The following is a 24,761-nucleotide window of genomic DNA, read 5'->3' on the forward strand; positions in this document are numbered from 1 at the left end:
CTCATTTTGAAACTCTTTTCTAGGCTCTGTAGTCAGGGCATAATTTCAGGTCATTTGGGTTTGTACAGGAACACTTAAGCAAATGTCAGGAAAGGAAGAAATCCTAGTGGAGAAACAGCTTGTTATGTGCAGTTAATGGAAATCCAGTTTGATTTCATCAACATGGTGGGGTCTTTCAAACAAAAGCTAAATGAGAAGCAGACCTGAGTCCCTAGCTAGAGTCGAGGCTGTGGTCATTGTTCTGGTTCTGGGTGACATGTAATTGGCTAAGTTACTTAACCCTCTCTGGATCTTTACCTCTGTGGATTTTATGTTCCATTTGGGATTGGCTTAGTTGATCTTTAAGTCCCTCCTATGTCCAGTACTGTATTTCTTTTAGAAAAAGTAGCTGACTTTGATGAGTTGGTTTTGTTTGTCTGCGTTGTATTTTGCAGATGGTCTGACAAAGTAGTGCCTTTCCTTATGTCGGCGTTTTCCAGACTGCAGTGTATAGCGAAGGTTCCAGATATGTTTTGGTCACGCTCATACTGCAGATATTCTTAGAGCATAATAGTTCTTAAAAATAACCTTAAAATAAGTTAACCTTAAAATAAGTGCTTTTTCTTAACATTGTCCTCAGCTGTTGTATCAATGAAATTATGGGTTTGATATGGGGTGTATGTTTTTGTGGTATACACTGAAAATCATGCTAGTAAAATAAAACACTTATTTCTCTAAATCTTAATGGGAATTTTGCATTTTGAGAAACATTGGCGAGTTCTGGATTTATTTCTTCAGCTATGGCTACCTGCTTCCTACCTGCTTTGGTGTCTGTAATGGACCTCCGTGGGTATGATAGTGCTGAGGGTCTGTTGGTAGTAGCTTGGCTGTGATTCACAATTCACTTCTGTAGGGTGGTCCACGAGGCCGATGAAGATTCCTCCCGTGTGTGTGTTGCTGGTGCCCAGGCAGTGAGCTCTGCTCTGCCCCCATTCTGCTCCCCTCCTGTTCTTCTCCTTCCTTTTTGTTTTCTTTTTTGAAAACCAAATTCATATAATAAAAACAGTATTACTGTCTTTCAACTAATTTGCCTGAGCTGTTAACTCTTGCAACACTAACATTGATCAAAATAGTTCTAGTTTTCAATTCCATTGCTATATACTGACCTTGACACAAAGCTGGAATGTAGAATGATCAAGCTGGGTAATCATATTTTTAAGATTAAGAACCAGGTGCAGCATGTGCAAGGCCCTTAGGTTTGTTCTTCAACACGCACGCGAGCGCTCATGGACACACACACACACACACACACACACACACACACACGCGCGCGCGCGCGCGCGCAGGCACAGGAGTGTAACAGTGTAAAACATTTTTCACCCCCGGGGGATTTATAATCTGATTCTGAAAGCTGTTTACAGAGTTAAGTTTCAGAAGCTTCTACCCCTATTGCAGGCTATAAATTCATTGACTGAGAAAGAAAACAACCCTAGACAAGGTATCTGATCATTTCAGCACATTGTTTCAGGCTCCAGGAAGGTGGAAAAATTCCCAGGGTGAGGACAAAGTGGCGAGCACTGAGAGCCGGAGCCGGAAACATTGGCCAGCTGCGTGAGAAGTCACCTGCCTCCCCTGGCCAGCGGGGACCTGGCTTTGTGCAGATCGGCAGGGCAGGGCCTGTGCATCCACTCTCACCTGTGCCTGGAGGGGAGTGCAGATTCATCTAGGGCTGCTGGGCTCTGCCTGTGCATGGCCTTTGAGGAGAAGTGACCTCATCTGGGGTCTCTGGGCTTCCCACTGATTGATGCCCACTGACCCACGGTCACTGAACAGGAGGAAGCCAGTGTCCTCAGATGCTGCACTCAGTGGCTTCAGCTCTAGGAATTCCTAGGCCTAGGGTATAAAATAACCTTAAGAAATGTTTGAGGAAAGAAAAGCTGAATCCTCAAGACTGCGTGAATAGTAAAAATACTTTATTCATAAAAGACCATATATACGCTTTTAAAACCATGAGACAGGAAATTCATGCGCAGATTAGTAAGTAAAAGAGACCCACTGCAGAAGCGTTTTCACATTTGCTTAGTCAATTTTGACCCTCTTTAGTTTGGCAGTGTGGTTTATTTAGAATAAAATCTATCCGTTGTTACAGTTTGTATCTCATTTTGAGTTCCTGTGTCTCTGGGTGGATTTCATTCATTCATTCATTCATTCATTCATTCATTCATTCAGGGGAACTGGAGACTGAACCCAGGACTTCACCTTGAGTGCAGTATCTCAGCTCTCTTTATTTTTTATTTTGAGGCAGGGTCTCACCAAGTGGTCCAGGTGAGACTTGAACTTCAGTCCTTCTGCCTCAGACTCCCAAAGTGCTGGGGTTACAGTCATGTGCCCCGGTGCTTGGCTTATTTGTAATGTTTTGAGTGAATAAACTATTAAGGTGATTCCAAAGGTCAGAACTATAGAAAGTGATACATTTGAAGCACTGTGGCTAGTGCTCCCCTGCCTTTCTTTATACTGTGTGTCTTTCATCCTGTTTCCACATATCGCTTCATAGGTAATTAATTCCTTTAAGTTTTGAGTTATTGTAGTTTATTTTTATTTTGTGCAAATGAGAAGATTGATGTTTATTGTATTATTTTCCTTTACTTCTTATGAGAACGGTAGCATGTAACATACGCTCTTTTGTACGTTGCTTTTTCCCTTGGGCAGTATATCTCGGAAATGGTTCTGTATCTACTTAAGAGAAATCTTCCGTATTTATCTGCACTGTATATAAAAATGCAGCGCTTCCATATTCCTTTTTAAAATCTGCGCATTGCTTAGTCCACGTTTCTGCAAGGTAAGGCATTTCTTCATTTCTAATGTTTTTCAGTTTCAGAAAATAATACAGAAATCTCATATTACTCTCAGAGGAAGAGCGTCAGCTGGAAATGGGGAGCCTGGGTCAGCATGTGAACACAAATGTGGCTGGTTGGATATTGCCAAGTGTGCTTCCAAAAGAGCTTCCAAGTGTGTGTTTCTACTGACAGTGCATACAAATACGTTTTTCTCTAGCCTCACCAAAAGAATGTGTTGTCTAGGTTTTTAATATTGGCTAATGAAACAGATTAGAAACAATGTATCAGGATTGTTTTAATTTGCATTTTTCTGAATCTAAATGCCTGTTTGTATATTGAGTCATTTTCATATCTCGGTGTGTGTGTGTGAATTCATATGTTTGTACATGACTGTTTTTCAGCCTATAAAATTCTTTGTGAGTTAGGGGTCTTATCTTTTTGTGGCCTATACTGCTTCAAATACCATTTTCCTTTTTTTTTTTTTTTTTCATTTTTCAGATGGAATAGTTTTTGTTTTGGTTATTGCTTTTTAAAAAAATTCTACTTTGATTTCAAAATTTCTGTGCTCTTTTACTTGCCTATTCTACTCTGTCAGTTCCTTTTTTTTTTTTTTTTTTTAAACATTGCTATTGTTTAACACTATTTTAGTTCAAATATATCATATGATTAGGTCAGGCTTGGTAGTCAATTGAATGTACTTTTTTTTCTTTTAAGTAGTGAATTAAGCCCATTCACATTTATTAATTTGCCTAATATGTTTGATCTCAACTTTTTCATAATATTTTGTGGTTATATGTTGTATTTTTTATGAGATAGAATTGTTTTACTTGTGTATCAAATTTTTGTTGTTATTTAGAAAGTTTAGTTATACTATGGTTTTAATGACTGCTTATATATTTATGCCTTTAAAATAGACTTATCCCACTGTTTTCTAATGTAACTTGTCACTATGTAGAGTTTGTCTTAAAGATATTCTTTATCTATTTCCTGGTAATCAATGAGTGTACTTTATTTTCTGATTTTTAGTTGCATACTTTCTATTTTGTCGAGCACATAACAATTGTTTATTAGGCTCTCAGCTTTATTTTAGTCAAATATACAGGGGTTTTTTTGGTTACTGTTCTCTTCATTTTGTGTGTGTGTGTGTGTGTGTGTGTGTGTGTGTGTGTGTTCTGAAATTTTGCCACCTACTTGTAGCTTGGACAAAAATCTTGCTTTTGAAAATTTTGCCGCAAGAGCTCATTAATGTGACATTCTGTTTTTGTGTATTTAAAGCTTTTTCTGTAGACTGAGCACTTACAGGATAGCTCTGATGGGTAGACATTCGTGATCCACACTTCTCTAAATGGAGTTGTTTTAAAGTCTGCTGTATTGTGTTTGTTTTGTAAGTTGATTTTGAAGAATCTTAGGCCAGTCTGATTGTTTTGTCCTTATAAGTTGTTTGCTTTTTTTGCCAGAGGCCCTGAGATGGTTTTTTTTCTGTCATCTTCGAAGTTTAATAGTTTTACTAGAATGTATCTTGTATCTGATCCTTTGAGGTTCTTCTTCTCATGTACCCATTTTATGTGGTGACCATTAGTTCCGCCACTTTCTTCTTTTTTGGCTACTCCAATTATAAAAATAAAAATGTTATTTCTTCTTTGCTTATCTTCCATTGCTGCCACTTTCTCTCCCTCTTCTCCTTCCCTGCTTCCTTTCATTTTATTCTTCATTCTCATCCTCTTTCTTCTATTTCATTGTTCTTATTTTTTTTTTCTTGTTTTTCTTTAAATGCCCATTATTAAATTTTCCTTGGTCTCTTGCATACTTTGTAATTTAAATTTTGAAATTTTATTTCTTTTTTTCTTAGTTCAATCAATTCACTTTTTGTTGCTTTTTCATGCATATTTTTTCTAAATTTTTGTGTTCATAACTTAAATTGTATCTCTACATGCTTACTTGAACATATTTAATTTACAAATATCTTAAACTTTTTTGTTTGCTTTTTTAGTATTTTGTTTGTTTGTTTGGTGGAGGAGTGGGTAAATTTTCATCAGTTGAACCATTTTGCTGTCAAATTCTCTCTTTTTTTTTCCTGGTACCTGGGATTGAATTTGTGACCTCCAGCCTGCCAGGCAGGCACTTGTGCCACTGAGCTAAACCCCCAGGCCCAAAGAGTAGGATCTGCAGGCTTTGCTGCTAAATTCTTTTTTTTTTGAGTAGTGCCATTTTGAATTGACTTTCTGAGTTTGAGTAATCATCTGTACTTTTACTGAGTTTTCTTCTGTTTAACTTTTGTTGATTTTAGGTTGCACCCAATTTTGTACTTTTTGGGTGCTTCCTTTTGTTAGTGTAATAAAGCATAGATCTTGAGGGGTTTGTGTGTGTGTAGGGATGTTGGGGATATTTTTATAAGTCTGCTAATGCTTTTGTAAGTGTGTTTTATCTTGTATAATCCTGGGTATTTTTACGCACCCAGCTGCAAAGGTTATCTTTTACTATTTTTCACCCCTGCAGTCTTTTGTACTGAGTCGTGCCTGTTAAGGTTGTCACTTTGTTTTGCTTTGTTTTGGTATAGGGATCAAACTCATGACCTCATGCTTACCAGGCCAGTGCTTGAGTCACTGAACTACATTCTGGCCCAGGGTTGTCACTTTGAACTGGGCATATTCTTAACATTCTTTTTCTTAGTCCCTGTGCTGATCTAATGGGATCCAGTTTTATACTGTTTACATTCAGGGTAAAGGGTAAAAGGTTTTGGTGGTGATCTTAGATCAATTTTAGCATCTCCCTCACCTATCTCTTGCCTCTTTACTTAACATTTTCTCAGCTGGCCCCATTACCTGAAACTTAAGAGCATACAGCTCTCTCCCTGGAATGTCGTCTTTCTGTCTCCTTTTTTACATACAGTCACAAATTCTTTTGGTAAAATGTGTTGAACTGACCTTGGCAGCTGTCATTGCTTTCAGCTCACATAAACATTATCTGAGGCCTAGGACAGTAGGGTGTTTTTCTGGAGAAACACGTTTGATTTTGCCGGGTATTTCGAGGTACTGCCTGGGTTTGCCTGTGTCCACTTTCACAGCCCGAGGCTCTCTGAGTTGCCTGGGAGGTGTCCCACTACAGGGCTACCATGGGTGGATCTGTGTTCATGTCTCACCCTTGCCATGAAAAGGACCCTTTAGGACTGTTTCAGGACACTCCCAGTTGGCCACTTCCCCTTTTGCCTCACTCATTGCTGTGACGAGTTGTCATAAGCAATTTGCAGATTTCATTTGATGTGTTGATGAGGCTGATACTACCAGTGGCTTTGTGCCCAGCATCTTTCTGGTTTCATGCTCCCTTGTAGAGTTTTGTTTAGTAATTCATTTCTATTCTGTTACTTCTTTAATACTTTTAACAATTTAAAGTAGTTCTTAGTTGTATTTATCAGGGAGTTTGTCCAGCCCAACACTACTAGAAATGGCAGCTGGTTCATTCTTTTATTAAAGAATTTATTTGTTTTTGATTTAATGGAACTTCAGATAGGAAGAATGGTAGATTCATCTGCTTAGGTTGCCTTGGAGTCTGCTGGCGGGTGACTTGACTCAGCCTCTCAGCAGCTGATGGGGAGGCCTCGCCTCATCGGTAAAGCGGCTCATGACTTAGAACAGCTCTGGTTTATAATGATGATGATAATAATGAGGAAAATTTCTTTACCACTTTATTGTGCCAATTGCACTATATTTTCCATATATTATTTTATCATAAAAACATATCCTTCCATTTTATACTTCATTACCTGAGGCTTAGCTACCATGTCACTTGCTAGCTTTTTATGGGTAATAAATGCCAGAAATAGTGTCAAACCCACTCCGGGCTTTGCAAATAGCAAGCTAGCAAATTCTAGCGCACTTTATGTCTTTGTGGACTTTATGCTATTTGCTTCCTAGACCTACTTCCCTGCCTAGACTCACATGATACCAGAAGGACACTGGGAATGGACAGATTTCATGTGAGATGTGGAAGCTTGACTCACTAGTAATTCCACTAGAACTGAGAATTGTTTCTCTTGTTAGGAAATAATTATGAGTTCATGCAAATGTAGAACAGAGATCAGTAAAGATCAGAAAGGTGCCTTAATTTCTTAGAGACCCTCCACAAGGTGGCAGACAGCTTTGCTTTGTTGGTGTTGTCAGTGTTAATTTCACTGTTTGTTGACTGTAAGACATTATGCTTATTCCCACACATCTTAGGGTAAATTCTGGCAAAATTTCTGTGTTGTTAAACAGAGGCTGTCCCGGGACTGGTTTGTGTGTTTATGTTTTGCTCTTGATTTACAGTTATTTGCTGGTGTGAAGGATGGAGAAAGCTTGCAACTCTTTGAACACGGTTCTCGCTCTGCACATAAGCAAGAGACACACAGCATGGAGGCCATGAAGCTTGTAGAGTTTGACCTGAAGCAAACACTTTCCAGACTGGTGGCTCATCTTTTTGGAGATGGTATGTACTCAGATACCTTTCTCTGGAGTTTTAAATGTCTAGCATTTATCATTTTCTAAGCCATAGAGATTAGTTTATATAGACTATTTTCATCTAAGGTAGCGTAATGATTCAGTTCTTTGTGGAACAGAGAGCCTCTAGATTACTTGATTCATTCTATTTGAGGAATTAGCTATAGAAAGAAAAATGATAATAATCTTGATAAGAATGATAATGATTACTATTGTTAGTAGTGAAAGAGTATATTTAGGCTGATTGATGTTATTATGTTATATTATCATTAGATTGCATTAGCTGATGGGGTAGTTTCTTAGCCATCTGAATGGGCCCCATAGACTCTTACATATGATTTGCTTGTTACTACTATTGACAGGAAAAATATTATCAGTTAATGTTCTGTAGGAAGAATAATATTGTTAAGATCTAGATTCTCACTTTAGTTTTTGTTTTTCATTATTCCTCCATGAAAATTGTCCCCTTCCACTTCAACTATTTCTAACTTAACTTATTTTAGGAAGCTATGAAGATAAGCTTAGGGGATTTTCTGAATTGTGACCTACACTTAAGAAATGCCCAGTGACTGGAAGTGTAGAGCACTTGTCTAGTGTGTGTAAGACCCTGAGTTCCAGTGCCAAGGGAAGAAAAGAGGAAAGGAAGGAGGGAAGGAGAGGAAGAAGGAAGAGAAGAAGAAAAAAGAAGAAAAGAAGAAAGGACGGGGGAGAAATACCTAGAAAATAGAAGCATAGCATGGCTAGGATTCTGTTTGAGTCTCTTATGAGATTAAAAAACCAGCTTAATTGAGGTATAACTGACATTAAATAAACTATTCATATTTGAGGTATACAATCCGATAAATTGATGTATAATAAGCTTATATTTTGGTAGTCCTCTGTGTTTGCCTTAACATACACACCTTTGCAACCAACCTAAGAATCAAGATACTGTGTACATCCATTATATCCAAAGGCTTCTTCCTGCCTTACTATGTCTCACTTAGGCAGCCAGTTACCTCCTTGTGGAATCTTCTCATAACACTCTTTTGCTTGTGCAGTGTTTCTTAGTGTAATTATTGTGAGAGTCGTCCATGCCATGCATTATTAGCAGCTCTTTCTTCTTCCTGCTAAGCAGTGTCCCATCCCACAGCCTGTCCCCTCACCCACTGGCTGACATCTAGGTTGCTTTCAGGTTTTTTGCTGTTACAAGTAAAGCTCCTATGAACATTTGCGTCTGAACCTTTTTGGAGACATATACTTTTACTTCTCTTGGGTAAATCCCTAGGGTGAGATGACTAAGTCATTTGCTAAGAAATTAGTAAACTTTCCTACAGTTGTTGTACCATTTTGTGTTCTTGCCAGTAGTGTGTGAAAATTCCAGTTGCTCTCCATTTCAGCCCCACTTTGTGTGATCAGTCATTGTGATTTCGCCATTCTGAACGGAGTATGGTGGCCTGTGAACAAAGCATTCAGCCGTTATTAAAAACTCTTCCTAATAAGCAAGCTGAAAGCAACCTAGAGAGAAATGATCCAACATGGTAACACACGATGCATCTAGACTGATAACTAAAGATATGAAAAGATGCTTATTTTTAATAATGAGGAAAGAGCTGAGAAGAACCACTGGAGAGTATCTTTTGTCATTCTTCATATGAGAAATCATTTTTAAGCCTAACATTTATAAGCACTGGCACATAAATAAATAACATGCAATACAAAGTTTGGCCTTAGCTAGGAGCTACTATCTAGGACTTAGCTGTGCCCTATCTAGGACTTTGCTCTTCATAGCTCTCGAGTCATCTCTAATTTTCATATCTCCAGATTTCCCCTATTTATATATGTAACCAAATGTGCATTGAAAAGGATTGTTGTGGTTTGTTAAAACCCCTGTTGCTTTGTTTTGGCAAGATATTTTAGAATGTCTTTGCTGCCACAATGTGATGGCACCGTTCATGTGATATTTGAGAAGCCATTGCATAACCCACTATAATCTTCATATATGCACATGTTTAAAAAGAGCATACAGCTTCAGGTAATGCTTTTCTTAAATAAGATGGGAAATAATATTAGGGTAAGGCTAGATTCTAGGCTGTATTTTTGTACTATTTTATTTTTTATAAAAGATATAAAGTTGAGTATGACAAAATGTTATGAATTGATTGAATTATGGGTTTATGAATGGTTATTATTTTCTAATTCTGTGTCTAGATTTATAATATTTCATGTTAAAATATTATAATGTGATAATGAAGCAAGCTTCAGGTAGAGATTGCTGATGTGAAAATCCTATCAAAGCCAGCCTCTCTTTATTTTCATAATGAAAGAATGTAATTGTGATATTTTTAACAGTAATATAATCTTTTTTTTTTTGGTACTGGGGATAGAACTCATGACCTCATGCTTGCTGGCGGCCGCTTGTGCCGCTGAGCTAAATCCCTGGCCCAATAGTAATATAATCCGTTTCATGCTGAAATGTAGGAAGATGGACTGCATTGTTCAGGTCACTTTACAGCAGAGTAGGATAGAAGGAAGCCCAGTATTTTAAGGAGAAATTATTTTGCTTGAAGTAGCTCTATAGAAAACTTCAGATGAGCCTAGACTTGTCCAACGATGGGGAGAATATTCTCAAAGCCATCCTTAATTACATCTTTTTGCACATTTCTGTAATCAAATGACTTGCTATTTGTGTGATTTAGAAACTGCATTTCTACAGGAATGCAGGCATCATGCTATGGAATAAGCTGGACATAATCACTGTCTTCAAGGAGCCAGGGAGAGCCCAGGAGGGGCGGCTGCTCCAGGCCTGGGCATCTGCCCTGGAGGGGTCCTGGTACGGGACAGCCTAGTGGGCCCTGCAGGATAAGAGAGAATGAGCAGCAAAAGCCTGGGACCAGATAAGGGGAGGTGGGCAAGAAAGGAAGGGAAGATGACAAATAGGTGAGACCCAACAGCTAGTCCTGAAAACACGCGCTAGCACGGTGCCCAGCTTTGAGGTAGAAATAACAACAGACGAAGGACGCGAAAACAACTATGGCCAGTCTTGTGCCCACTGAGAAACAGTAGTGTGGAAAGTACCGTTCCGAAATCCTGATGGGTCACTTAGGGTTTTAGCCCGCAACTTCCAGCCAGTGCTTGTTTCTTGGGCGAATCAAGTGAAGTAGTATGGGAAAGGCGCCTTAGAAATTAAACATTTGCAGTGTGTGAATAGTGAAAATGGAAGAGGGGAGGGAAATTGAGGCAGTAAAAACAGAACCTACGAGAGGGAGAAATACAGTCCTGGAGGGACAGTTCTGCATGTGGTCTTTGTCCATCTCTTGGAAGGCCATGGCCCAGCAGTCATGCTGCCATGGGGTGGCCTCCACACCCACACCGATCACGAGCAAATACTTTAAACATAAAGTGCCGTGGTCAGCCCCGCATGGGCTGAGGGTACTCACGTCTCTGAACATCCTGTGGGCTTTCCTTTGCGTGTTATTTTTCAGGGCTGTGCAGCATTCAGAGCTAAGCACTGAGGTGAAAGTTTTTGGGTAGAAGATTCCTATTAAAAAAATGTGCATGGTACCTAATGCATGTGTGATGCCTGTCTTGACATGATGGGCATGTGTGTGGCTAGGAATTAAGAATCCTAGATTTTGACACAGTAATGAAGTTGTAGTTTCTTGTTTTCAGGCCTATATTCGTTTTATTGTTCCTAAAATGTTGTTGACCTAGACTTTTTAGTGTCAGATTTCTTTACAGATCAGTGTTGCTAAGTAAACCTAAAGTTTCGCTTTTTGTTAGAAACCTTTGGATTACCAGAACTGTGGATTAGCAGAACTGTGGAATGGAATGAAAGCAAAAGATCCCTGACCTGGAGGCTAATGCTGCTCACGTGCGGGAAAGTCTACCTGTGAAAAAAATCCTTGTATTTTTTCTTCCCTTGCAGCCATCCTCATTTCTAAATCCCGTCACACAGTCGCCAAATGCCCTGAAGCACATCACCCACGTGCCTTTGACTCACCCCATGTGCTAGTGCCAAGAGCTGTGGCTGGAAGAGGAGTGCGAGCCTGTCCCTAGCTGTGTTTGCCAGGCTTGTCACCTCTGCTGTGCTGCTTTCCACAGGACAGACACATTGAGCAGGGTGGGAGGTGGCCCAGATTCAGCCCCAGTCTGTGAGCTACGTGGGAGAGGGCATCTCTGTGTTACAGAAAGCAGGCGGTGCTGGGTGTTTGCTCAGCATTCATCCTGACCGGTAACAGCTCTTGGAGATCTTGGCTGCCTCTCCTGAGCTCTGGAGCAATGTGCCTTGCTCCTAAGTTAGGCATTTTGGCGGTTTGCTTGCCGTTTAATTGTGGTCTTGCTGTTGCTACTGGTTTTCCTTGCTTTCTTGTTCATTTGTTTAGTAAGCTTCTGAAAAATGTTTTGGTAAACTTAAGGAGGCCCCATCAGTCTGAGCATCATTGGGATCAATAACAACTTGCTGATGGTGGTGATGGTCCCTGTAGAGAGAATGGTTAGCGGTTTCAAACCCAGTGCAGAGCTACAAAGTTTTCTTTGGACCTACATCTGAGATGTAGGTATGGTGCTCTCCATTTTTCAGATGGGAAATGTGGCACAGAGAAGTTAAGTAGTGAAGACTCACAACTGAATTATCAGAGCCCAGGCTTAGCCTGTGCATGTGAGTTCTGAACTTGTGGTAGAGGTTTGCTTCTTTGAAAGGATATGAAAAAACCTGTTAATGAAATTTCTGAGTTTTGAGGCCTGTGAAAACCATGATGTTCAAACAAATGACAAACATCTGGCCTCTCTCCTGGTGCTACTTCTGGTGATCTCCTGTTCTTGGACTCCTAGAAGCCAGCTTCTGATAAATTCTCTTTTTCCTTCATCATATCTAGTTACAGTTAGGATATCAAAGATCACTTAAAATCTTCAGATTCATTCTTTGTATAATTAGTGAACAAATAGGTAGTGTCTCTTAGGCCTCAGGAATATCCAAGGACTCTTTCTATATTTGTTTTTGTAAGTGTAGGCTTTCCAGCTTTTGTTATTATTGTTGGATTCCTTTGTTCTTGAACAGTAAAATTAAAAATTAGGACACGTTATTTCCTTGTGGCAATTTGTTGTTATTACAGGTGCTTTAGTTTCATTCTTTTTTCCTCCCTCTCAATGTGGTTTATTATTTTCCGCTAACATTTCAATTGTACCAGCATCCTAGGGCTATTATAAGAAAAAGGTTATCATTTCAGAGTTAGAAAGAAAATAACCCTTCGGACTGTTTTTCTGCTTGTGAAATTCATCATTTTTCACATTTCTCAATTGTTTTCTGTATATTTTTATGTAGTATTTGGCAGATAACTTCTTTCAGAGCAACTAAAGTGGGAATTAGGAGTTTTAAGATTTTAATCTCTCTCTCTACGCTTTGGGGTTTACAGCCTATGTGTGGTATCGTCTGTGGCACCTTCTCTTTTTGAATATTGGGGTTTCCCTTAGAATGCATCAGCCTCACCTCTTGGTGTAGACTAATCGGAGTGCAGGTGGCATGGGTTGTGCCCGTCTGCTGACTGGGGAGTCAGAGCTCTTCCTATTTGTCGAAAAGCAAAATGCCCAGCTTTTAGCACCCTCCCTGCCCCTGGTCACACCCTTCCCCGGGCTGCCCACATCCCAAGACTGAAGGCAGCAGGAGCCACAGGTTTTGCACAGGGCCAACCCGATTGACCGTCTTCTTCTGCAAGTCTTCGGCAAGGTGAGGGCCTTGTCGGGCCTCCTTGCCGTTGTGTGACAGCTGCGTCCTCTGCCCATCCTGCTGCCCGTCTTCCTTCCACAGGTGTCGATCCACCAAAAATCGGCTCACGAGTCCAGCCTGCTGAGTGGCCTGTCAGGTGTTCCTCTTCTCCTTGACCTTAGGTGATGCCTCTTTCTCCTTTTCTTTTTTGATGCAGTCTTTAGTGTTGTATGAGAGTTAGGTGCTGGCCGCGCCACCCAGGCCTCTCAAGAGCACTTCGTGTGGGAGATGGACCGATGTTCTCACTGTGTGCTCCGTGGTGGGCAGTGTGGGCCCCTGCTGCTGGGCACACCAGCCTCTGTCTTGGAGTTTACTCATTTGAGCAGAAGCGTAGGTTAGACACAGAAGCAGTCTGAGCCACACTTTCTTCATCTGTAAATTGGGCACAGGAATTGCTGTGCAGTGTGACGCCAGGGCTCCATCAGGGTAAGCATGACTAATTTTCATAACATTCAATTAAAATATCACCCACTGAGTGTTTATTAGGTGCCAGACATTGTACCACATTCTCTGCATGCTTTCCCATGCTGAACTGTCATTAAAACTGTGTGAGGCATTATTTTTATCTTAAGATTGAGACAGTGAGATGTTAATTTGTCCGAGGTCACTCGCCATAAGTGTTGGTGTTGGCACTTGGTCCTGATCTGCGAAGACTCTGTGGACGTGCTGCCCTGGCCTTCCTGGTCTCTGTGGCTGGGCTGGTGGAGTCTGGAGTGTGAGCCTTTGTCTGCGAGGCCTCTCCGTGTTCCCCGAAGGGATCAGCCTGTGTTGCCTGAAGGTTTCCTTTGAGTATGCCCTAAGGAGGAAGACTGAACCAGTGGGTCTGCACTGTGAATCATGTGACACTGGGATGCCCTAGGCTGTCTCCTTGACTGCTTCGTAAGTAGCACAGGAGTGTTACCCATCCTGGGGCTCTGACCCTGTACCTCATTATGGAATGGGTTGTACTTCACCTCCAACCTCTTTGCAAGGTAGAGGAACGGTGAGAACATCTCACTATCCAAGCCCTAATCCAAAGGTTTCTGTGGAGAGGGGTCCCAGGACAGGCACCTGCAGCAATGGGGCACACCGGTCTTCCGTGGCACAGGAGACTGGCTGCTATGGGGTCAGTGGCACATCGCCCGGCGGGTGGGGATCACTGGCCTTGTTCTCTCCTCCATAACTCAATCCATGTTTAGCACAGGGAGTCATTGAGGCAGCGACAGTACTGCCATCATCCCCTCTGTACTTAGGAACCCTCACACTGAGGGTTTTATTCCCTCTGCGAGAGGAAAGAGCATTGACTTGTGGTTCGGATGGCTTCATTCCACTTGGCAGCCTGCAGCACTGGACTTAGGGTACCTGGCTGTGTGTCGAGGTACTGGATATATACGAGGCACTGAAGAGTCACAGTGGTGGCGTTGCCAGGTTTGCAAAGCCCTAGGTGGGGACACAGTGGGAATTAGGAATGGCTTCATGCTGCTTGTAAGATGGGCCTTGGAAGCGGAGTAAGCGTTTACCATCATCCCATGGGGAGGTTTTATACCTTAAACATGCTTCCTCTTCCTCTTCACTGCCATCCACATAGTTGCAAGGTCCAAGAAACATTCTTTGCCCATGCTGGGGGAGACAACAGACCCAGGCAGGATAGACGGCAGCAGGTGAGGAAGGGAGCGAGTGCCCGGGCGCTCCTCCACGGGGACCACTCGGTGGCCGTGGGGGCTGCCCTGGGGTGAGTGATGGGCTCTCCCAAGCGCAGCTCTGGTTTTCCATCTGGGAGCTGAGCGCTGGTTTGGCTCTTTCACTAATTAGCTGTATACTGTGTCCTTGCCAGTGGTACTGAGCCCATGTTCGTTCAAAACGTTATGAATCCCCTATAGAGGCCCGCTGGCAATGTTCATTACAGTAGCAGAAGCATTTGCTCTTTAACCCAATGGGGTGTTTTGCTGCAGCACTGCTTTCAATAACAAAATGTTGGGCACGCTCCAAGTGCACCTCACTCGGTTCTACTACAGAAATATGGGCGCAGCACATGGTTTCGGGAGTGAGGAGAGGTGCGTGGAAGCCTCTGGTGCATGTGGAGAGGCCTTGGTGTGCAGGCAGGGAGGCCTCTCTGTGTAGGCAGAGAGGCCTCAGTGTGCTTTATGGGGAGGCCTCAGTGTGCAGGCAGGGAGGTCTCTGTGCGTGCCGGGAGGCCCCCAGACGCGCTGTTAAAGGAAGGACAGCAAGGTGGAGAGTGCTGTCCGTAGGGTTCTGTTTTGAAGGAAGAAAAGAGGGAAATAGAAGTGGGCATTCGTGTTTGCTTGCGTTGGCAATGGAAAGGGAAGCCCAGTAAATTTACACCAGGGCCCAGCAGAGTGGGCGGGGATAAGGACCGGGAGGTGAGCAGGGTTTCTCGCTGAGCCCCAGTTCCTAGCGAGATCTCTTCCGTTAGTGTTTGAGTTCGATCCCTGTGAACATGCCACTTACTCAGTTTTTCTTTTTGTAAAGAAAGCAAATAGAATTGAACAATATTCAGAAACTAGAAAAGGAGCGATCTGGCCAGTGTGGTATTTATCCCATGTTTAAAAGGTTGTAGGTTAAACAGAAGCAGAAGAGGTGAAATTTCAGGTCTCTGGGATTGTGGCAGCTGGGTAATTTCCCCGTTTAAATTGCGATCTTGATGTAGCTGTTTTCCCAGACATATTTCCAGCCGGAGACTGCCCTCCTCCCGTTTTCTTCCCTGGACACATACTGGCTGTCAGGAAAGCGTGGGAGCAACCCTGGCTTTCGGTTCCTGTAGTCTACTGTTCCTCTGGTACAGCTGTGCAAAGAAGAACTATTGAAAAATTAATGCTGAACAGCAGGGACTAACCGCATATTTGTGTGGTCACTTTTAAAAATCACTTGTTTCAGTGGAGGGTGGCCTTGGTAGGATACAGGAAATCATTGGGGTGTCCTCTAGTTTGGAGCCATGAACTGCTCTAAGACTGAGATACTACTGTCCGCGGAAGCTGATTCTGACCACAAAGTCCCATCTTTAGTAGAAGGGATTTGAGAAACACAGAATGGATCTCGTTGAGTCTTCAGTCAGGGAAATTAAGCGTTGTGCTGTGTGGGATTTTTTTATGGAGTTGGGAGTGAAGCGGGGTCTGGTTGGTGTTTCCGGGTGTCAGACGCTGCGCAGAGGCACTGTCGCATTGCACAGAAGGAAGAGTGATGGACGTGCCCAGGCTCTCCACCAGGCCTTTCCGAAGGTGCCCACGTTGGGAACTGCGTGGAGTGTGAGCTGTGACCCTCTCCCTTGGCCCTGGTCTCAGTGTCGGGGAGCGGCATGGAGCAGCCACTGGAGCTGAGAGGGAATTGGAGTTCTTGCTACGGACTTCCATTTGGGGTCACCTCACCATGGTGAAAGGAATCTCCACTTGCCATTTTGGAGGTCACCCCAGATTCCGGCCGCCTTCATCCTTGAACCAGCTCAGCACTGCAGTCAGCGTCCAGGTTTCCCCAGAAAGAAGCCTTCAGAGGGCAAAGCTGGCCGCCTGCGGGGGCCTTTCTAGACTGCCAGCGGGGTGGCTGTTGCCCTGCACTCCCTGGAAATCAGGCAGCTGGGGCCCGGGTGAAACAGGGAGGCACTAGAAAGCTGGGATTTGAACTCAAGTTTGATTTAGTCTATAGTGGCGTTCTGCTCGGCTCAAGGCTGACAACCGAGCTGTTTCTCTCTCAGCCATTGCTGTACTCTCCCAGAGTTCCGTTTTAAAAAGCTCTGAACTTTATGTATAAACATGGTTTAAGCAGATTATTATTCCCCAAAAAATAAGAAAAAGAAAAATGCTTTGACATTGGATTCTATTAGATTTCTAATGCATATGTTTTAAATTCCCTGAATAACCCCAGTCAGAGGTTAGTCTAATGAATATGGATCCATATATTTTAGACCTGGCTTTTAAAAATTGCCTTCTGTTAATATATAATACAAAATGCATAGTTTTTAGTGAATGTTTTTCTGAGTCCTGTTGATAGACATGAAATATGTCATACTTTTGAGCCAGTTATTTAGCATCATCTTTTTATTATACATAGCATGTCAAGGTGAGTTTTCAATGGGATATATAACAGTGTGGTAATTTTGAGGTCTTGGGGCAAAAAGCAAGAAATATATTTTCAGGTAATATCAAAAGAGTCAAATAATTATAATACTAGTGATTTAAAAGAAAGCACTGTTTCTTTGTCAGTGTAACTGAAATTTAAGTTATTAGAATATATAAAAATATATGGTATTTTTGCTAAAATTATACCTGAACTAATATACTTTAGTTTCAAAGAATTAGTGTTTACGTTTGAAGTAGAGCCATAGGCTGCTCAAAAATAGATATGATGGATCGGAATTTTTGTCTGTTTGTGTAAAGAAGGAAAACTGGTAATTGAAGGAAGTTGAACACGGACGATGAATGGTGCGTGGATTTGGCTTTCTTGACAGGGTCACACTGATTTTGCTTTTTCTTTGTTGTGTTTTGTTTTGAGACAGTTTCTAGCTACGTAGTTCAGACTGGTCTTGAACTCACTATGTAGCCCAGGCTGGCCTCGCAGCGACCCTCCTGTGTCAGCCTCCTGAGCGCTGGGATTACAGGCGTGTCCGCCACCACACCTGGTGGTCATGCTGATTTTTAAAATGAAACTTAGCAAAGGATCTGAGGGAGTGAAAGGATTGGCACATGTTTAGACACAAAATGTTTGCCAGTCTGCTTTCTGTTTTAGTTTTGCATTATCTGTGGGCTGTTTTATATCATCGAGTGTACAGGTTGTGAATATTTATCCCTTCATGGCTTCTTTGCTGTTCTTGCTCTCTGGGGTTGGTTTCCAGCAGGAGCGGTTCCTTTCGTTGCTACCCAGAGAGGCAGCTGTAGGGTGGTGGAGCCGGAAGGAACTGAGGACCAGGGTGGTCAAGGGCTTCCCCCGACACCCAAGGTCAGTGCACTGTGTGGATGTTTTATTTTAAGTGTTTATTCAGCATTTCAGAAAAAACCCAAAGTTAGGTATTTCTAACTATAGAAGCAATAAACCGGAAGCCTTTAGAAGGAGGAGGTTCCCGGAGGGAAGAGGCCTTACCCTGCTGTGTGGTTCCAGGCCTGTGCTGAGCTGGCGTCCTGGGCACAAACCCCCCAGGTGCCAGGAACCCAGGCTTCTGGCCCCTGCGGGGAGCATGGTCGGCGCTTACTCGAGTCAGGAACGGTGATCACAGGAAGACTGAAACCTCCAGATGATTAATCTGAGCGTTTACTGATGTCTTGAAAATTCTTTGTCTCACATTAGCGAAACCTAAGGTATTGTATTTGTGAGGTGTAACTATATAAACTCGAACCAAAAGGATTGTTTCAGAAGTTTCATTCAGGAAGTTAACTTGCGCCGACTTCACCAACTGTTCCTATAACCTGGGTAATATTTAATCGTATGAGATGAAATTGTGACATTCACCCTAACTCTGTTGCTGTTTTTGGTAAGATTCAAGCCAAAAATAAAACAGGTTTATTTTTTTAAACTGTTTGCATAAAATTTGTGCTTACTCAGTAGAAGTTAAAGAATGACAAAAGTGACTGTCTGTAAGTCTGCTGGCTTCAGGTTTATGTCCCAAGGCTCACACATTTCTGCTTGCCAGCAGGATTGTTTTTGGTGCTTTTTATAAAAATATTGATAGGTTTGTGCACATTGTTTGATCAGTTTCTCATGCCCATATCTATAATGTGAGCAGCTACTTTGAAGATAAGAACAATACACTAATCATGGTTACTTTCCTACAATCCTGTTTTGAAATTTTGTACCATTGTTTTTTTTTCTTTCTTTAAAATAAAAAAATTGAAAAAATATAAATTATAAAAAATAAAAACATTGATAGGGGATTGTAGGTCCCCAAAAGGGCAAGCTCACAAGTATATAGACACTTTCTTGTTAGACATGGTTGCAGATAAGCAACTACTCTGCACATGTGAGCTTCACACAGACAGGTCTGGACTCCTCAGGCAACCTGGGGACAGTTCCTAATGACCTGCAAGAGGAGCAGCTGCGCCTTCCCCACTCCATAGAGAAAAATGTAGGTGAGATCTGCCCGGCAGTAAAAGGCATTAAGCTATCGCTATGTGTAATAACACAGATGAATCTGTAATTATGCCGAGTGGTAGGAGCCAGAAACGAGTGTAATCTACATGATTCCATTTTATAAACTCCAGGAGGCTCTAACTCAGCTGTAGCATCAGATCCCTGGTGCCTGGGAAAGTGGAGGCCAGGAGGGAAGGGTGGGGCTCCAGGCAGAGGGGGAAGACTGCAGAGAGGTACCAGGAAGCTTTTGGGGTGATGGTACGCTTACTGTCTTGACCGCGGTCACATTTCAGGGGTACATTTGTCAACGTTTGTCAGATTGTGAGCTTTCCTCAGAGCAGCTTTGTGTCTCTTTGGTGCCATATATGACAGAGGGGGAAATACTGTATTACTGCAGTGCACAAAATTCACTTAACGCTTGCCACAGACAGCAGGTAACCAAGGAAATAGGTGCACCTAAAACAGAACAGAGAAGATCTGTGTTCTTTGCAATTTGTGGCATGGAGAGAGTCCTGTGTCTCATAATTTTGTTCTCATCTGAGTTTTTGATGGACAGCAAAGTGTTATTATTCCAGTCCTGGATATTGAACTCAGGGCCTTTGCATGGAGCAACTTGGATGCCCCTCTTTGTTTTGAAACAAAGATTCCCTAAGTTGTCATGTTGCCAGACTAGACTTGAACTTGTGATCCTTCTGCCTCAGCATCCCAGAGTGCTGGGATTACAAGTGTGTGCCACCTCCCCGGGCTTGTGAATTACTTTTTAGTTGGGAAGGTCAGAGGTTTAGAGGTGAGCAGACCAGGATTTCTTCTGCTGGCTGTGTGACTTTGGGCAAGAGCCTTGCCCTCTCTAATAAGTGTTTTTTATGTATCTGTGAATGAGGTTATAGAGACACAGTCAGTGCTTAAGTCATGAAAGCAACTTTGGTCTTTATTGTAATGTATTGTGTTTATTTATTTATTGGGGTACAGGGAATGGAACTCAGAACCCTGTGCTTGGCAGGCAGGCACTTATGGTGCTGAGCTATATCCCTGGCCACTTTATTTATTTATTTTTTAAATTAAAACTTTTGTGTGTGTGGTATCAGGAATGGAACGTAGGACCTCATGCTTGCCAGGCAGGGCTGCGTCACTGAGCTAAAAATCCTGGCCCAATATTTATTAGTACACCTTTGCAGTACGCAGTGTTTACTCTCCTCGGGTGGAGCTGGCACCTGCGTGGAACACATCTAGTTCCCTTTCCATCCCTCCCTCTTTCTCTTGATCTCCTTCCCATCTGAGGAAGATTTCTCACTTGCTCCCTACCATCTAGCTTTTGTTTTATTCTTTATTTGTAATTTGGGATTTTTATTATTTTTATTCATTTCACATTCTGATTTTCACAAGATAGTCTTGAGTGAGCACATCAAATACTTTAATTCACAGTGGGAGTGTTCCTGGGGAGAATGGGTTCCTGGAGCAGGGTAACCTTGTCTCCTGCTCCTCTGCCCCGTCCCTGCTCTGAAGGCCTTACTGCGAGGAGTTCTTTGTCTTTTCCTTTGTTATATTATAATATGATTGCCCCAAAGTGCCACCTTTCTGATTGCTTATTGAAAATTAATTCTGGTTTTAGTGTGACTTGTTTGTTTATTTAGCTTTAGTTTATTTGTCATTCATCTGTAGGAAAAATGTTTTATTTATTAAATGTTTTCTTTAAGTCTTATAAATAAATCTTATAAATAAATAAATCCTATTGTGTTAACAGTAGAATAATTTTTTTTGTCTCTTCTAAGCAGGTTTTAAAAGTTAAAACATTTCACCAAAGTGAAAGTTGATCAATTTTTCTAAAACTGCTCATGAGACCAGGGGATCTCTGAAATGAGAGTTTGTGGAGGCATTGTAGATGCTAACTAGAAAAGGACAAAGTCTTGGGACAAGTCCTCAAAAGTACGAGCAGCAGGGCCAGGTCGCAGTTGGAAGCAGGTCCACAGGACTAGAGCTAAGAGCGGTTTTTCAGTCATAAAGATTTGGGGAAGAAGGCATAGATCCCTTTAGGCTGTCACAAGAGAGGAAGGATTGTGTCAACTGGGGGGTACATTGGGACCGCTCCAGAAGGAGAAATACTGTACTTGTTGCCCTGGACAGGTTGGGGGATTACCATCCAGAAGGGTTGTAGGCTCATGGGGTGCAGTGGGAAACCCTGGTGGCAGGACATAGTGGGCCCTGAATGAAGGTTTTAACATACATTTAAGAAGGTGCAACTCTCTTTGTCCCCCTGTGTACCTCTTAATTGATTGACTTCTCTGATTGCTTCCCCTGTCCATCCTTTGACCCTTATATTTAGACACAAGGCCTCTCCGGAGAGTTTTTCTTTTATCAGCTGCTATGCAAATTTGGAAGACAATATAGAAAAATTTAATTATGTTAAAAACCGAAATGCTGCTATTTATAGAAACTAACAGAATTACCTCCCTTCTCCTGATCTTGGCCTAATTTTTTCCACTGTCGAGTGGTTCCTGGGAATTGACAGGTGATTGATTTGGTTTTAGAGGGTCCTGGAACGGCACAAAGTGTTTTTCATATTGGGAGAGACATGCCTAGTTTTTCACAAGTAAAATAAAAAAAAAAAAAAAAAAAAAAAAAAAAAAAGATTTATTGCCTTACCCTCAGGTGTTGCAGATTAGTTTGTTTGCTATTTATTTTACTCAGAATGCAGTAATTGGTGTCATTAGCCAAAGGGCAAACTAGCTCACACAGAAGGGTAGACTTGTGATGCTTTGTGTGTTTCTCTGACCCCTCTGCAGGGCTGGAGATTCGCTGGGTGGACTGCCACTTCCCCTTCACTCACCCTTCCTTCGAGCTGGAGATCAGCTTCCGTGGACAGTGGCTGGAGGTTCTGGGCTGTGGGGTGATGGAACAGCGACTGGTCGATTCAGGTAGACGGAGTGCTGTGTTTCATTCGCGGGCGTCTGGAGGGACCCTGCCTTGCCATGCAGCCCACTGACATGGCCCTCTACTGGCTGCACCTCCTGGGGCAGCAGCGCCGTCCCCCCCTCTGTGGCCTGCCAGATTCCTCTCTGGCCCTGGACTCCGGAAGGAAGGCCTTGCTCTCACAGCTCGTTTTGCTCAGGCACTTCCATTCAGTGCTGGCTGCTGCTGGCTGACATGTTGCTAACTGCCCCAGAGGCGTTTGGTACCCATCACATGAGTGCCATTTGTCTTCCAAACTCTTCAAGAGCAACACCACTAATCCTGTTTCTCTCTTACAGCGCAGTATCCCAGATGCAACAGATACTTCATAAAAACACAAAGCATAATGCAGAGACACTAAGGCCCAAAACACTCAGTCCTTTGCCACTTTCCATGTAGGCAGTGCCCTTATGTGAAGGAAAGAGGGGAGATAAGGTCACCCATTAAATTCTACTCTGCTCTGTATGTACCTGAGGAAGGGTTTCCCAGCTGTTTGCGGTAAGGCCATTGCTTTAGACAAATGATTGCTTCTCAACTTAATTTCAGAGCTGTGAGGGGTTTGTTTGCTTGGTTTTTTAAATGAAATATCTGAATTTAATTTAAAAATTTTTGGAGTAGAAATCCTTCAGGGAAAGCAAAGGGTGGAGCGTGTGTGTGCTCGGTGCATACACAGCAAGTGCCAAGTAGCCAGAAGCTGGCGGGTAGTGCGCCCTTCCAGCTGGCTCCTGGAGAAGACAGTCACTGCATGGCCCTGGAGGCCAGCTGTCTTTCCCGGTTGGTTATGGGACCTTCTGCAGCACAGTGGACAAGAGCTCCTTCTTGGTGACTAAGAACCTATGACTGTGGGTCTGCGATGTCAGCTCATGAGGCTGGAGAAGGAAGATGGAGTGGGACTGAAGGGACAGGGTGGCAGGAAGTGTGGGACTGTGTGTTGCTGGGAGACAGTGTGCCTGGCTTTCCCTTCACCCCCTTGTCATCAGCCGGGCCCATTCCGCTCAGCACTGCCTGTGAATTTTGCAAAAGAATTTATTCACAAGATATTGATAGTGAAGAAGTGGGACTCCCCCCAGCCCACTTTTAGGGTATGGTTTATGTTTATGGTTTATGGTTGAGAAAAAGAGACAGTGGTTTGAGGCATGGGGAAGGTTTGCTGGAGGCCAGGAAGAGTTAATGAACAGCTTACAGACACACAGTCACAACTTCAGGCCCCTTGCTGGATGCATAGTAGTCTGATTTGATGACAGAGTGTTTGACCCTTTGTGGTCAAGAGGTCACGCATCTGACCACTGCACAGATCCCAGACTGAAAGGTTGTTGGTTTTAACCAGCTTGAGATAGACAAAGGAAGCTCTCCATTCAAAAACTGTTAGAACAAATTTTGCCATAGTAACTTTACATGAGAAGCGTTACTGATAGCAGATCTGAGTGTACTGCTTAGGGATGTGACCTCTAAAACTGATGAGCCAAGCAAGTGGAACTGGAGAATGTATTCCACTTTTCCCTGGGTTTTACTTTTACGCCTCTCCATCTGTAGGGGTCTGGGTTTCATAGAGTCACAGACTCCGCTCCATTCTTCTGAGGAAAGTAGGTGCTCAGCAGAGTGCCAAATGCTGCATGGATGGTTTTCAGATATTTGAAAGGCTGCCCTAGTGGTGGGGCAGGACGTCTGAAACCCCAGGGATTGTGTTACAACTCTATCAATTAACAGCTGTGTGTCTTCAGGCAATTGCTTATTTCCGTGATCCTTGGTTTTCTCACAGTAGAATGGGCATGTTGATGCCATTCTCATCGTTTCAGTGTGAAGATTAATTGAGATGCTATGAATAAAGTGCTTGGCAAAGAGTTTGATCACAGTGAGAGTTCAGAGGAAATCAGTTGTTGATGTTGTAATATTTAAAGTTTTTCTGGTGATGAGACAAATTTATCAACTCCGGTCCTCTTTATAGGAAATACTTAAACAATGGCTCTTCTGCAAACCACAGTATCAATTTCTAAGTCAGGACAACCAGTTATTGCTTTGATCTGTAGCTGTCTTTGTGTCCATGATTCTAGAGTGAGTGATTAAATTCAGAGGTGAAACAGAAAGTAATCAGAAGCCCAAAGAAAAGAAAAATCAGCTGATACATATGTGTAGATTGAATAGAAAGAGATAAATTCAAAATAGTAGGGGCAAGTATGTCAGATTTAATATCCCCTTGGGTAGGAGCTAATTCTTTTCTTTTAAAGAAAAGAGTTAAATGAATTCTAAGTGTCATGTTTCCTAGGGGTCAAAGCAAATATGGGGTGATCAACTGACATTCTCTCTTGAAATTGTGTGTCAGGTATTCTTGAAGGGAATGGCAAAATAAAATACACACACGCACGTGGGTGTGCACACACGTGTTCGTGCACACCCACAGATACCCATACACACACAGATACACATCCACAGATACTCATACACACAAGGATACTCATACACATAAAGATACTCATACACACAGATACTCATATACACACGCATACAGTTTTTAGATGCAAATATGATTTGCTGATTCACAGTGATGATAGAATATACTTCAAATTGTTGGGAAATTGTCCTCATAAAATGTAAATTACATATCTTGCAAGAGAGAGGGATTAAAGAAATGGAAGATGAGACAGTTTTTAAAAGATTTCTGTGTAGATTTTGCTCTTTGAACCTGAAGTTATTATGACAAAGGTCTGCTTTGTGTTCTTGGAGATCAAGGTGTTT

General features: G+C 42.4%; 1 protein-coding gene across 8 annotated transcripts in view; it reads left to right on the top strand.

Annotated features, from left to right (window-relative positions):
- Fars2 (phenylalanyl-tRNA synthetase 2, mitochondrial) overlaps positions 1-24,761 on the top strand; it is a 453,335-nt gene that overhangs the window by 119,836 nt on the left and 308,738 nt on the right. For 7 of the 8 annotated variants that reach the window (XM_063259825.1, XM_063259824.1, XM_013151333.3 and 4 more), the window contains 2 exons: positions 7,118-7,277; positions 21,863-21,994. In XM_063259825.1, the coding sequence (XP_063115895.1) occupies positions 7,118-7,277; positions 21,863-21,994 (292 nt within the window). The remainder of the gene's footprint in view (positions 1-7,117; positions 7,278-21,862; positions 21,995-24,761) is intronic. The other variant, XM_063259823.1, reaches the window with a different exon arrangement.

Source organism: Cavia porcellus, unplaced genomic scaffold, assembly GCF_034190915.1.
Source record: "Cavia porcellus strain 051 isolate PalLab524CR breed Dunkin Hartley unplaced genomic scaffold, mCavPor4.1 scaffold_13, whole genome shotgun sequence".
Classification (NCBI taxonomy): Eukaryota; Metazoa; Chordata; class Mammalia; order Rodentia; family Caviidae; genus Cavia; species Cavia porcellus.